Raw genomic sequence first — 14025 nt, 5'->3', positions numbered from 1 at the left:
TGAATAGATAAGCAAAATGTAGTATATCCATACAATGGGATATTATTCAGCCATGAAAGAGGAACACAGTGCTGATACATGCTGCAACACGGATGAACATTGAAAATATTATGCTAAGTGAGAGAAGTTAGACATAAAAGGCCACATATTTTATGATTCCATTTATATGAAATGTCCAGAGTAGACAAATCCATAGAGACAGAAAGCAGATTAGTGGTTGCCAGGGACTGGAAGAAGGAGGGAATGGGGCGTGACTGCTTAATGGATATGAAGTTTCTTTTGGGGGTAATGAAAATATGGTGGAATTAGATAGTGGTGATGATTGCATAACATTGTGAATGTACGAAAAGCAGCTGAATTGTACGCTTTAAAATGGTTAGGATGGTGAATTTTATGTGAATTTTACCTTAATTTAAAAGAAAAAAAAAAACTTCCATTGATGACAAGACTAAACTTTTTTGAATTATTATTCTTACAGGTACATTTCCCCATAGTTGTTGTTAGTATGTATTTATTTTATTTTGTTCTGCTTTATTTAACCAAAAATTATTCAATAGAAACTTCTTCATCTTTACAGTCTTAACAGTTTTTATTTCACTGTATATTTTAAGTGACTATGTATATCATAGCTTAGTCATTCTTCCACTGTCCAGTGGCTTTCTCTTCTGTTTTTCAATTCCAAAGAGTACTGCTATAAATGTTTAAACAAATAAGAATGTTTAAAACCCTTTATAGTTAATACATTGGTGTTTCTTGCCCCAAAACAGTGTCCTTGAATCACTTTTTTGGTATTATTTCTATTGTGCTTTTTCTCTAACTGCTCTCTAATAAGAATATATTAACTTATAATTCTACCAATAGTGGATGAGGAAACAATAAAGGAGATTAATGTTTAGCAAGTGTCTATTCTAGGCATTGTGCATAGATTCGTTCAAATCCATTATTTTATTTAACTGCCACACCTACTCTGTTATAAAGTGGCTACAGAAGTTGACACAGTTAGTAAGTGAACAAGCAAAGATCAGAACCTAGGCTTTTTGTCTCCAAATTTTGTCCTGTTTTTCTACAGCTTTACAAATGTTGGATTTTATTTTTTCTGTTCCTATTTATTAAAGAGAGTCAACATTTTCCAGGTGGTTGTCTACTGCTTGTATTTCCTCTTACATAATAATCTGTATCTTTTGTCCATTTATTATTAATAATAGATTTTAAACTGAATTAGCTAGTTTTCTTGTAGGCAGTAGGCATTATGTGTCAAAGTTTTATTATGTGTGTGTGGGGGTATATATATATATTTTTTTTTTTTTTTTTACTCCTATATTACAGGCCCTTGATGGAAATGTTTATGATCACCTGAAGGATTATTTAATAGCCTTCAGCCAGACTGAGCTAGAGACATGCCAAGCTGTGCAGAACACATTCCAATCTTTATTAGAAACCTCCAGCAAGGTAAGGCCTAACCAAGTTACTTTCAGTGCAATAGGTGATAAGTTATTCATTTTAGAATCTACAGTGTTTTTGCATACAAACAAAATAAAAGTGCTAGTGATATTAGAAGAATGCTTTAAGGAACACATTTCCTGGAAACAGCATTCCTTGTAACAAAGTTGGAAGATGTTCTGTCCTCCTTGCTGCTGTGTTGGTGAAGGTGGTACCAAGCAAGAAAAGGGAGGTGATGGTTCGGGCTAGCTCAGAGCATCAGTCCGTTGCTTTGTACATTGCTTTGAACAGAAGGGTTTAAAGAGTTTTATCATCTACTCAGATGAGTTTTGAGTGCTCTCAACTCAGTCATTTGAGGGAGCAACAAGGTCATATGTCAGTGCAAAGAACAATAAAGAGCACAAAGGGGAAAATAACATTTTGTAATTGATAAATGAGTATTTTTAACATCTTGTAAACCTTGCTTTCTATATACTGCTGTTCTTTGACAGTAGTCTTTTCATTCAAAAGTGTTGAAATCCATCAACTTTGCTCGTTTTGTGGTTGCCTCTATCACCCCTTTGGAATGCAAGGATGAGCCATTTAGGTAGCTCAGCCCTTCCACTCCATGTTTCAGACCCTGTTTGCAGCATATGCCTGGTTTTGGTCTCATGCTGACACTTCTGACACAATAGACTAGCAGTGATTTTGCAGCTAGGACCCAGGGCAGCCAAGAAAATGGACTCAGGAAGTGGGAGGTCATACACTTACATGCAGTGCTTTCCATTCTTCTTTCTGCTATACTTTACTGTCTCTTTAGCTTATATTATTTTCATAAAAAAGGAATTAAAAATTTATAAGCTAGCTTGGACACTTAAAGAGATACGCTTTCATTTTCTTCTACATTCACTCATGAGTATCTCGTTCCCTGGGGATGAGGAATAAATGAGAGGCCCTTATGTTTAGACTGAAAGTGGTAGGTATAAAAATTTAATAAGAATGATGTATCTAGGAGATGTACCCTTTTGTTCCAAGTACCAGAAGAGCTTACACCTGCAAGTCTTACGCCATGTGCTTTTCTGTTACAAAGAGCTTGTTATTTTGCCCTTGTTATACTGCTAAAAGCAACCAGGGATGTGATAACCCAAAGGAAAGTTTGAAAGTCTTTAGGTTTTTATTCTACCACTATTATTACCTTGTCATTTGGCGGGGATAGGGGGGGATTCATCTTTTCCCTCATGTCCAAAATGTAACTGTATATATTTCCAAGGACATTATGGGGGTAGTTCATGACAAACTGTAACTGTTCAGGTGCTTTGTGTATCTTTCATCCCCTAAAGAGAAAAGAAATGACTGGAGCTTTTGTTAATTTTTAATGATTGATGAAGCAGGTTTTTCTCCTTAATAATTTATGAAATGCTTTGGATGTGTAACTGCAGCAGATATTGTCATAGATATTTTCTCTAAGATAGTAGCTTCAGAGAAAGCACTACTGGCCTTTCTGGTTTGTTTATGTATACTTGCTTTCTGTCTGCATAAGGAAACGCCTACCAGTTAATACCATGGCTGTTCTAACAATTCAGAAAATAGTAATGTTATTCTGTATTTCCTTGGAAACTAAATTGTCTAGTGTTGCCAGTCTTAATACCTGGAAAACTAACCAAAAAGTAAACTTACAGTTTAATTATTATAATTATAGTAGTTAAAAGTAAAATATCAGTTATCTTTCAGAACTTTGTTCTCACTAAGATTTTTTTTTTTACTTTGATAAGATTATTTGAATATATTTTTCCATCCTCTAAATGGATTAGAATCCAGAATACCGTAATACCTGTTCTAGAAGAGTGTGTCATGTCAAATTAAACATTTTAACAACAGGAAAAATAGAAGGAGAATTGATAATAAGCATAACATTTTCCTTTGGGATTGGATTTTCAGTATCATTACTAAACTTTCCCAGAAGGTAAAGGGGGAATAATTCAGTCTTTTGAACACTGACAGAGGTTCAGTCAACTCTAAGTCTTTCACATAGCAGTTTTACAGTTTGGAGCTGACCTAATAGAGTCTTTCTTTCTTTTTTTTTTTTTTTGCCTCACTCATGCCCAAAAAAAAAAAGCCACCTGCATTTATTTCACTGACAATTTGAGTTACCTGAATTTTTTATCCTTTTCATGAGGATGCTATTTTAGATTTTGATGATCAGGTTAAATATAATTCTCTCCCAGAAGCTCTTCTGTATGTGGAACCTTATTTAATGGCTTCCCCAAAATATTTAATTCTCCCTGCAGAACTATGAACTCCTTAGGCAGGGATCAAGTCTTAACTGTTTTGATATTCTTAATGCCTAGCACTTAGTTGGCATGCAGTAAATATTTGAATGAATGATTCTTACGTTCAAAACAATTTGGTAAGTAGTTTTTGAATTTTTGTAACACTTATTCCTTTTCAGGACATCCCTTCATGCTTCCAATTTTATTCCTTCATGCAACAATTTTTTTTTTTAGTTTATTTTTTGTTGTTGTCATTGAGAATATACACAGCAGAACATACACTAATTCAACAATTTCTACATGTACAATTCCATGACACTGATTACATTCTTCAAATTGTGCAACCATTCTCACCCTCCTTTTCCCAATTGTTCCTCCCCAATTAGCATAAGCTCACTGCCACCTAAGTTTCCTATCTAATCTTCAAGTTGTTGCTGTCAATTTTATCCCATATAGGTAGTTATTAAAAGAATACAGTGCTTAAGGCAGACATTCTTTACTAATTAAGTTAAATTATTGTTTGGTTTAAAGAAGATTTCGGGGGATATTTTTGGTTTAAGTTTTAAAGAATATCTACAGCAATAGTTTAAGGGGTTAATTCAACAAATATTTATTAAATGTTTATGTTGTACCATGTCAAAACCTTGAAAGCATTTATTCTGCCTTCTATAAACTGTATCTCAAAGTAACTAAATAGTTGACTTGGGAAAGTTTCTCTTATAGAATTATAAACATATTCCAGCCTATAAATGAAAAAGGAATAGTCGAAAAATCTCTCTTTTTGCAACCCCTAATGAATTAATGGATTTAGGCATTTATCATCAAAGGCTGTTGTATTAGCTTCCTAGGGCTGCTTTAACAAATCACCACAAACTACATAGCTTAAAACAGAAATTTATCCTCTCACAGTTTTGAAGGCCAGAAGTCCAAATTCAAGGTTTTGACAGGGCCACACTCCCTCTGAGGGCTCCTGACAAAAAACCATTCCTTTCCTCTTCCAGCTTCTGGTAGCTCTAGTCTTTCCTTGACTTGTGGCTGTGTTGCTCCAGTCTCTGCCTCCATGGTCCCATTGCTTCCTTCTCTACTGTCTGTGTTCTCCTCTGTATGTCTCTTATAAGGACACTTGTCATTGGCTTTAGGGCCCACCCGGGTAATGCAGGATGATCTTATCTGAAAATCTTTCATTTAATCCTTAGCTTTTTTCCAAATAAGGTAATATTCACAGGTTTCGGGGATTAGAACATGGACATATCTTCTTGGAGGCCACTGTTCAGCCCTCTACAGCTGTTAACATCATAAAAGGAGAGACAATAAGGGGCAATCTTCCTCATGGAAGTAAACACTACCTATAAGGTATTATTGTAAAAAAAAAAACAAAAAACCGTAGGCGGCATCATTCACTTGCATTGTGGGGGCCTTGTTTGGATCCTGATTTGAACAAACTATTTAAAAAACATGAAACAATCAGGAAAATTTGAACACTTATTGGAGATTTTATAAATATTTGTTGGAAATTTTTATATAGATAGGTTTTTAAAAGAGTTCTTATATCTTTTAAATATACTGAAATATTTTTGGATGAAATATGTCTCGGACTTATTTCGATATAACTGGGATGGAGGGGAGAGGTGGTACGTTTATAGATGAAACAAGATTGGCCATGAGGTGATGTTTTTGGAAGCTAGGTGATAATTACATGGGGATACATAATATGTTATTTCTATGCTTTCATATGTTTTTGAAATTTTCCCTAACAAAAAGTTAAAAATTAAAAAAGATTGAAACACACCCCCTACTCAAAAAAAAAAAAAAGAGAGAGAGATCTGTAGTGCTCGACAGGATAGGTTTGGTGACTAGAAGGGTGATCCCCTTAGTCTTTTCTACAAGGTGATTATTGGGGCTTTCAGGGCAGTGTCAAGAGCTTTCACATCTATTCTAGCTTAAAACTGGAATCCAGGAAAAGAACAAAAACACATTTCTCTTTGAGAATATGTTTATCCACCCAGCCTTCCCTGACCAAATTCTCCCAACCACTTCTAACCTCATTCCACCCCTTCAGTCTGGACTAAGTATCGCCCTCTTTTGTGTTTTCCTAGTACTCTCTACGTACTTCCACTGTGTATTTTAATTGGGTAACCTGTTTGATTCCCCCAGTTTCCAGATTATAAATTCCTTGAAGATAATATTCATCTTTGTTCATGTATATACCCTCCTACCCCCACATTTAACATTGGGCATGGTAAATTTCTTAATAAATGTTGAATGAAGAGGGATGACAACAGAGAACTGGGATTGTGCTGGTAAATAAAATGCAAAACATATGTCCTGCTTTTCTCTGTCTCCTCAATAAACCCTTTCCCAGTACTGCTAAGGTAAAGGTACAGAGCTACTTTGAACTTTTTTTATTTTTCTGCCCATCCTCTAGCAGAGGTGCTACTGAGCTATATAATAGACTGCAAAAGAAAAATAAGAAGCAAAGGGTAAGCAATATACACAAGATAGAAATGTGTTTCTGTACAATCCAATGTTTCTGTTATCCAGTCTTTCCTAGGGTATACAATGCAGTGTGAATCCTTTTCGGATGGCTCTTTCTGGGCTGTTTGTTTTGCTGCTTTCTGTGTATCAGAATTCCCTTTCTATATAAATTCCTTTCTAGTCTATCTTCTTGGTATGCTCTAAGATGGTAGTTAGGATGTAACCTCCTAGAAGAGGTGCAAGAAGTAATATGAAAATACTATTTTGTACTGTGGATGGGCATGTCTGTCAGTTTTATAGTGGATGGCAATCTCTTTAAAACAGACTTTGTTGTTGTGTGCCATCGAGTTGATTTCAATTCATAGCAACCCTATATGACAGAGTAGAACTGCCCCATAGGGTTTTCTTGGCTATAATTTTTACAGAAGATCGCCAGGTCCTTCTGTGGAGCTGCTGGGTAGGTTCAAACCTCCATCCTTTCCATGAGCATCCGAGCACTTAACCATTTTGCCACCAGGGCTCCTAAACAGACTTTAGAGACCCATCAAACTTTAGAACTGAAAGAGACCTAAAAAGCCAATGTGCTTTCTTATCCACACCCCCCAGTAAAAAGAATAGCTTTTTGTGTAATAGCTATCTTCTTGTCATCCTAAAATATTATATATTGTCTAGTCCTAAAATCTGGGCCAGTTTCTAAACTAGTACTTTCCAAATTTAGATCCTTGAGAAAAGAGGACAAACAGAGTAAGAACTGTTTTCTAAAATGAAAAACAAAATGTATAACATTACCGTTTTTTAACCACATTGTGTTGAGTGATTTCTCATTTGTATAAAAAAACAGAATAAAACTTACATAGATAATTACTGAACATTTTAACTTTATTAAAGGCTTAAAGATATTTTATTTTCTCTTTAGGTGATACGGGACTATAATCTTCAGCTGTTTTTACAAGAGAATGCTGTATTTCACAAACCCCAGCCTTTCCAGTTCCAGCCTTGTGACAGTGATACTGTAAGGAAATTTCAGATTTGCATTTTATTTGCTGTTCAGCTGTGTTTGTGTTCAAATGACTGTTATCCCTGGAATAGACAGACAGAAAAAGCTGAGTGTATTTCATTAATTTTATAACAAAACTGTGAGGATGCTGATGAACTGACATTTCTTCTTTCTAAAATATTACTAACATACCCACTGTCTTTGTGCTAACTTTCTACTAAACGGGGCTAAATTATAAGACGAATTATTGAAAATCTGAAAACAGAGGGAAGAAGAAAAAATATTCAGTAATTATGTTTTCAATTTGAGTATGAAGTACCATATTTTTACGCAAATAACTCACACCTTCTCCATTTGTATGCCAACCACGCCCTCTCCCTGTGAGGTATTTTCATAAGCGCCGCTATGCCAATTTTTTTTATATGTTGCTGTGAAAAGAATTAGCATAGCACAATTGCAAAAATAACTCGCAGGGCGTAGGACTCAGTTGACAGACACAAGTAGAAGGTACATGTTATTTGCATAAAAAATACAGTATACTTTCTATCCTTTAAATTTTTCACATTATATCCTTCCAAAGAAATCAGTGATTAAGTTTTAATGAGAATAGAATTAATAAATAGAATAATGAATATGTACATGTAAATATTTTGATTGGCTTTGTAAAAAAAATTACAGGCCCTTTATAATTCCTTTCAGATCTCTTAGAATGTTAAAGTACTAACATAAATCCCAAACTGACCTTTTTTTCTGTACTTTAGATGAAGGTTTACAGAGCAAACTAGTTTCTCATTAAACAATTAATGCACATATTGTTTTGTGACATTGGTTGCCAACCCCAAGACATGTCAACACTCTCCCTTTCTTGACCTTGCGTTCCCCATTACCAGCTTTATCTGTCCCCTCCTGCCTTCTTGTCCTTGCCTCTGGGCTGGTGTGTCCATTTAGTCTTGTTTTGTTTTATGGGCCTGTCTAATCTTTGGCTGAAGGTTGAACCTCAAGAGTGACTTCATTACTGAGCTATAAGGGTGTCCGGGGGGCATACTCTCAGGGTCCAAATTGACAGTTTTTAAAAAGCAGGTGTGATTATGATTTTTAAAGATTTTTAATCATACATTTTTCTCCTTGAGCTTTCTATGAAAAATGTTTGCCATTATTTGAATTTTTAAAAAATGCTAATTTAATAACATAAAAAAAAATAAATTTAACTTCTGCAAGTGAGAAAGCACATGTTGGCATCACTAGCATATTCTCTCAATGTAGGCAAGCCAAGAGGGAAGTCAAATTATATTCATAAGGTTTTTTGGTAAACCTAGAATCGGAACCAGGGGAATTTATAATATAGTTTCCGTGTTTAGTGGTATCTGTTTAATAGAAATTCCTTTGTTAGAGATATCTTCATTTTTTTACATTGTAGATTTCTTACATTACTTTTCTTACATAGCCATTCTGTTAGTGGCTATATAAAGAATATAGGAACTCTCTAGATTTTAAGCCTGTCCCTTTACAGCAATGCCCTTTATCAGTCGACTTTCGCTTATTGACTCAGTGACATTGTCATATAATTTGACTTCTTTGAAGCCTGGGATGAATAGGTGGAGCATTAGAAAATACAGGATGTGGACAAGAGTGTGTCAAGCTTGACTTAAAATTGTGACTAATTTTAGATCATTTAATCTTTGCCCACTTTTCTCAGAAAAATCAAAACATGACTCTCATCTCACTTTTCCAAAGCCCAAAGAGCAACCCTAAAATTCTTCTGTTTCTAGACACTGTGCTAAATATTCTTAGCTATTGTGTCCTTGTTTGCCTTAAAATTCTAACTCTATGCTATGTTTTCTGTCCTTGTGCAATCTTTACTGGGCAGAGTTTAACAGCTGCCCAACTGGTGGATATTGAGCTCTCCCCTGTCAGTGCTCTGAGAATGACCATAGCTGAGGTATATGGGGTGTGGGCCAAGGGTGGGAGGGATGGGATGTGTGGGTTTGCATGTTAATGAAGGGTGGGACCTGTTGTGGGGCTGAAAGTCATTTATATGTTTGAGGGGCCATTGGATGTATAAGCCATTTTCCATTTTGCAGTATAAATTCGGGATTTCCTTTCCTGTTTATAACAGAAAGACTGAGCTTCTCGTTTTACTTCTCGTCTTATCTGAAGCACCTTATTTTCCTCAACAGGGGATACTGGAAATAACCTAAGAGCTAATCTTGCAAACCTTATTTTTTAAAGCCTAGAAGGAAAAGGGACTGTCCAGGGTAATACAGTGAATTAATGACACATTAGTGTCCTGATTGCGGTATCAGTGTTCTTTCCTCTATGCTGTTTCATTTTCTGAGAAGAAATGTCCATCAGTTTCTTTTTCAGAATGGAAAAACATAAATGTCCACACTTTTATAAAAATCTTTCTAGATTGTCAACAAGTCTTTAGAATAATCATGTTGAAAATGTTTCTGACCACAGAATGTTTTTGTGTGTAATTTTTGTTTTGTTATAAATTAAGTATTTTTACTGCCCACAAGAATAAAACTCCAAATAATTTTTCACTCAGTATAGACAAGTACTGCTTTTTCAAGTGAGAGTGGAGCCATTGTTTACTTGCTTTCCTGGTTTTGTCCTGGGGTTGGTAGCACTGAGCATGTCATGAAATGGGGAGCACCAGTCAGTGCCCTCCCCTTACCTCACTCTTCGTACCGAGTGGAATCTAGGACATGTGGGAAGGAAGGAGCACCACTCTCTTCACTTCTATTTCTGAAATTGCTCTTGTTCCCATCCTGTTTTTTGAAACATATTTCTATTCAGCAAACACTGAGCCCCTAGTGAATGTGCCAATCACTCAGCTAGATGCAGAGGACAGCTACTACATGCTAAGCTACACACCCTAGCCTACATGAGCTCACTGACATGTACGTAAATAAGCATAATACAGTAAGATAAGTGCTGTATGTGATAGAGTGCTGTTAGTGCCCAGTGATGGGTACAGTCATTACATCCTGATGTGGTGCAATTTTTTTTTACAACTTTATGAGGCATATTTTACATATCATAATTCACCCATTTCAAGTGTACAGTAATTTTTAGTAAATTTACCAAGTTGTGCAACCATCATCATAAATAAGTTTTAGAATATTTTCGTGATTCCACTAAGATCCGTTATGTTCATTTACTGTTAATTCCCATTCCCACCCCTGCCCCTGACAACCACTAATCTCCTTTCTGTCACTATAGATTTACCTTTTGTAGATATTTCTCATAAATTGATTCATGCAGTGTGTGGTCTCTGTGTCTCGCTTCTTTCACATAGCATATTTTCTAAGTTTGTCCCTGCTGTAGCATGTATCAGTAGTTTATTCCTTTTTTTTTTTTTTTGCTGAGTAGTATCCCATTGTTTGAATATAACCACATTTTGTTTATCCATTTATCATTTGATGGATACTAAGGTTCCTTCTACTTTTGGGCTATTATGAATAATGCTGCTATGAATATTTATGTGCAAGTCTTTGTATGAATATACAAGCGTTTGTAAGAAATGTTTTTATTTCTTTTGGGTACATAGTTGGAAGTGGAATTGTTGGGTCATATGGTAAATATATTGTATTTTAACTTTTTAAGGAGCCGCCCTACTGTTTTCAAGAGTAGCTGTACTATTTTACATGTCTACCAGTAGTGTATGCAGGTTCTCATTTTTCCACATCCTCCCTGACATTTGTTATTTTCTGTCTTTTAGGTAATAGCCATCCTAGTGGTTATGAAATATTATCTCATTGTGGTTTTTATTTGCATTTCCCTAATGACTGATGATGTTGAACATTTTTCATGAGCTTATTAGCTGTTCGTTTATCTTCTTTGTTGAAATCTCTGTTCGAATCTTTTGCTCATTTTTTTATTGGGTTGCTTGTCTTCTTATTATGGTTTAGGTCATGAAGATAATTTGAAGTTTACTCTGCAGAGATTGAGAAAAAACATGCCAGGAAGTGAAAACAACAATTTAAAAAACAATAAAAACAAGAGCTGACATTGATTGAACATTTATTCTATGCTAAGTGTTTTTTAAATTGCATTACCTGTATTCGTGCATTTAATCCTGACAACAAACCCTATGATGCAAGCACTATTTTACCCTCATTTTACAGATGAGGAAACTAAGATTAAGAAACTTGCTCCAGGTCACTCAGCTAATAAGTGGAGGAGCCAGAAAATGTTGAAAGTGCATGATCTTGACCTAAAATAGCAAGTAGTCTTGGGATGGGCAAGCTAGATCTTGGAATGGTAAAGGAGAAGCTGAATAACACTATACATGTGGATTGCATCCAGAATTGTGTCTTTTGAGTTTTACGTATGATGGAGAACTATGGAATATATTCAAGTAAAACAGTAATATGGTAATGTTAATTGCAGATGTATTCCCCCCGCAGGGCAATATTATTCTTTAATTTTATTTTCACTTTCATAATTGGAATCAGGAATGATGAACTGCTTATGGGTTTAACACATTCGTTTTTTATTTACTCAGCAGATATTAATTACATCTATATTTTGCATATTTCATTGCATCGCATAGAAAAGAGCATTCAGTAAATATTTTATCTATATTTAGGTAAGATATATTCAGGAAAGCCATAGGACTTTTAAAGTGACTACAGTGATAAAATGTAACTTAATGTCTTCTAAACTTTTTCATTTACTGCTTTAAAAATTAGAGGAAAAAAAAACTTTTTAATATAACCTATTTTTTTTTGTGATGCCAAGAACATATGTCCCTTTAGTTTTTACTTTTTTTTTCCCATACAAGAATTTATATATACATTATTATGTGACTCTAATTGCTCTCCCCATACTGTGATAGCACACTCTTCCTTTCCACCCCTGATTCCCCATGTCCATTCAACCAGCTCCTAACCCTCTCTGCCTTGCCATCTCACCTCCAGACAGAAGCTACCCGTTTAGTTTCTTGTATCTACTTGAGCTAAGAGGCACACTCCTCAGGAGTATCACTTTATGTCCCACAGTCCAGTCCAATCCCTGTCTGAAGAGTTGGCCTCTGGAATTGTTTTAGTTCTGGGCTGATAGAGAATCTGTGGGCCATGCTTTCTGGGGTTCCTCCAGTCTCAGTCAGACCATTAAGTCTGGTCTTCTTACTAGAATTTGAGTTCCGCATCCCACCGTTCTCCTGCTCCATCTAGGACTCTCTGTTGTGTTCCCTGTGAGGGCAGTCATTGGTGGTAGCTGGGCGTCATCTAGTGCTTCTGGTCTCAGGCTCATGAAGTCTCAGGTTTATGTGGCCCTTTCTGTCTCTTGGGCTAATACTTTCCTTGTGTCTTGGTGTTCTTCATTCTTGTTTACTCCAGGTGGTTGGGACCAACTGATGCATCTTAGATGGCTGCTCACAAGCTTTTAAGACCCCCGCTGCCACTCACCAAAGTAGGATGCAGAACATTTTCTTAATAAGCTTTGTTATGCCAGTTGACCTAGATGTCCCCTGAAAGCATGGTCCTCGGACTCCCTAACCGTGCTACTCTGTCCCTCGAAGTGTTTGATTGTATTCGGGAAACTTCTTTGCTTTGGTTTAGTCCAGTTGTGCTGACTTCCCCTGTAGTGGTGCTGTCCTTCCCTTCACCTAAGATAATTCTTATCTACTGTCTAGTTAGTAAATAACCCACACCCTCCCTTCCTACCTTTGTAACCATCAAAGAATGTTGTCTTCTGTGTTTAAACCTTTTCTTGGGTTTTTATAATAGTAGTCTTATACAATATTTGTCCTCCTGTGACTGACTAAATTCACTCAGCATAATGCCCTCCAGATTCCTCCAAGTTATAAGATGTTTTACGGCTTCATCGTTGTTCTTTATCGTTGCATAGTATTCCATTGTGTGGATATACCATAATTTATTTATCCATTCATCCATTAATGGGCACCTAGGTTGTTTCCATCTTTTTGCTGTTGTGAACAGTGTTGCAATGAACATGGGTGTGCATATATCTATTCTTGTGACAGCTCTTATTTCTCTAGGTTATATTCCAAGGAGTGGGATAGCTGGATCATATGATACTTCTATTTCTAGCTTTTTAAGGAAGGGCCGAATCTATTTCTAAAGTGGTTGTACCATTTTACATTCCCACCAACAGTGTAGAAGTGTTCCAGTCTCTCCACAACCTCTCCAGCATTTATTATTTTGTGTTTTTTGAATTAATGCTAGCCTTGTTGGGGTGAGATGGTATCTCATTGTAGTTTTGATCTGCATTTCTCTAATGGCTAATGATCATGAGCATTTCTTCATGTGTCTGTTAGCCACCCGAATATCTTCTTTGGCGAGGTACCTGTTCATATCCTTTGCCCATTTTTAAATGGGGTTGTTTGTCTTTTTTTTGTTGAGGTTTTGCAGTATCTTGTAGAGTTTAGAGATGAGGCGCTGACTGGATTTGTCGTAGCCAGAAATTTTTTCCTAGTCTGTAGGTTGTCTTTTAACTCTTTTGGAGAAGTCTTTTGATGAGCATAAGCGTTTGATTTTTAAGAGCTCCCATTTGTCTAGTCTCTCTTCTGGTGGTTGTACGTTGTTACTTATGGTTCGTATTGTGTTTATGCCATGTATTAGGGCTTCTAGCATTGTCCCTGTTTTTTCCTCCATGATGTTTAACGTTTTCCATTTTATATTTAAGTCTTTGATCCATTTTGAGTTAGTTTTTCTGCGTGGTGTGAGGTATGGGTCTTGTTTCAGTTTTTTGCAGATGGATAGCCAGTTATGCCAGCACCATTTGTTAAAGAGACTGTCTTTTCCCCAATTAACGGACTTTGGGTCTTTGTCAAATATCAGCTGCTCATAGGTGGATGAATTTATGTCTGGATTCTCAATTCTGTTCCATTGGTCT

The 14025-nt window shown here is 36.0% G+C and overlaps 1 protein-coding gene across 3 annotated transcripts in view; it reads left to right on the top strand.

Moving 5' to 3' along the window:
- The window catches only part of FCHSD2 (FCH and double SH3 domains 2), a 290391-nt gene that overhangs the window by 200079 nt on the left and 76287 nt on the right, over nt 1-14025 (top strand). For all 3 annotated transcript variants that reach the window (XM_004381944.2, XM_023736536.1, XM_023736537.1), the window contains 2 exons: nt 1327-1449; nt 7081-7176. In XM_004381944.2, the coding sequence (XP_004382001.1) occupies nt 1327-1449; nt 7081-7176 (219 nt within the window). The remainder of the gene's footprint in view (nt 1-1326; nt 1450-7080; nt 7177-14025) is intronic.

This window comes from Trichechus manatus, unplaced genomic scaffold, assembly GCF_000243295.1.
Source record: "Trichechus manatus latirostris isolate Lorelei unplaced genomic scaffold, TriManLat1.0 scaffold00088, whole genome shotgun sequence".
Taxonomy (NCBI): Eukaryota; Metazoa; Chordata; class Mammalia; order Sirenia; family Trichechidae; genus Trichechus; species Trichechus manatus.
Note: the sequence above shows the minus strand (reverse complement) of the source record. Positions and strands in the feature narration are given on the sequence as shown.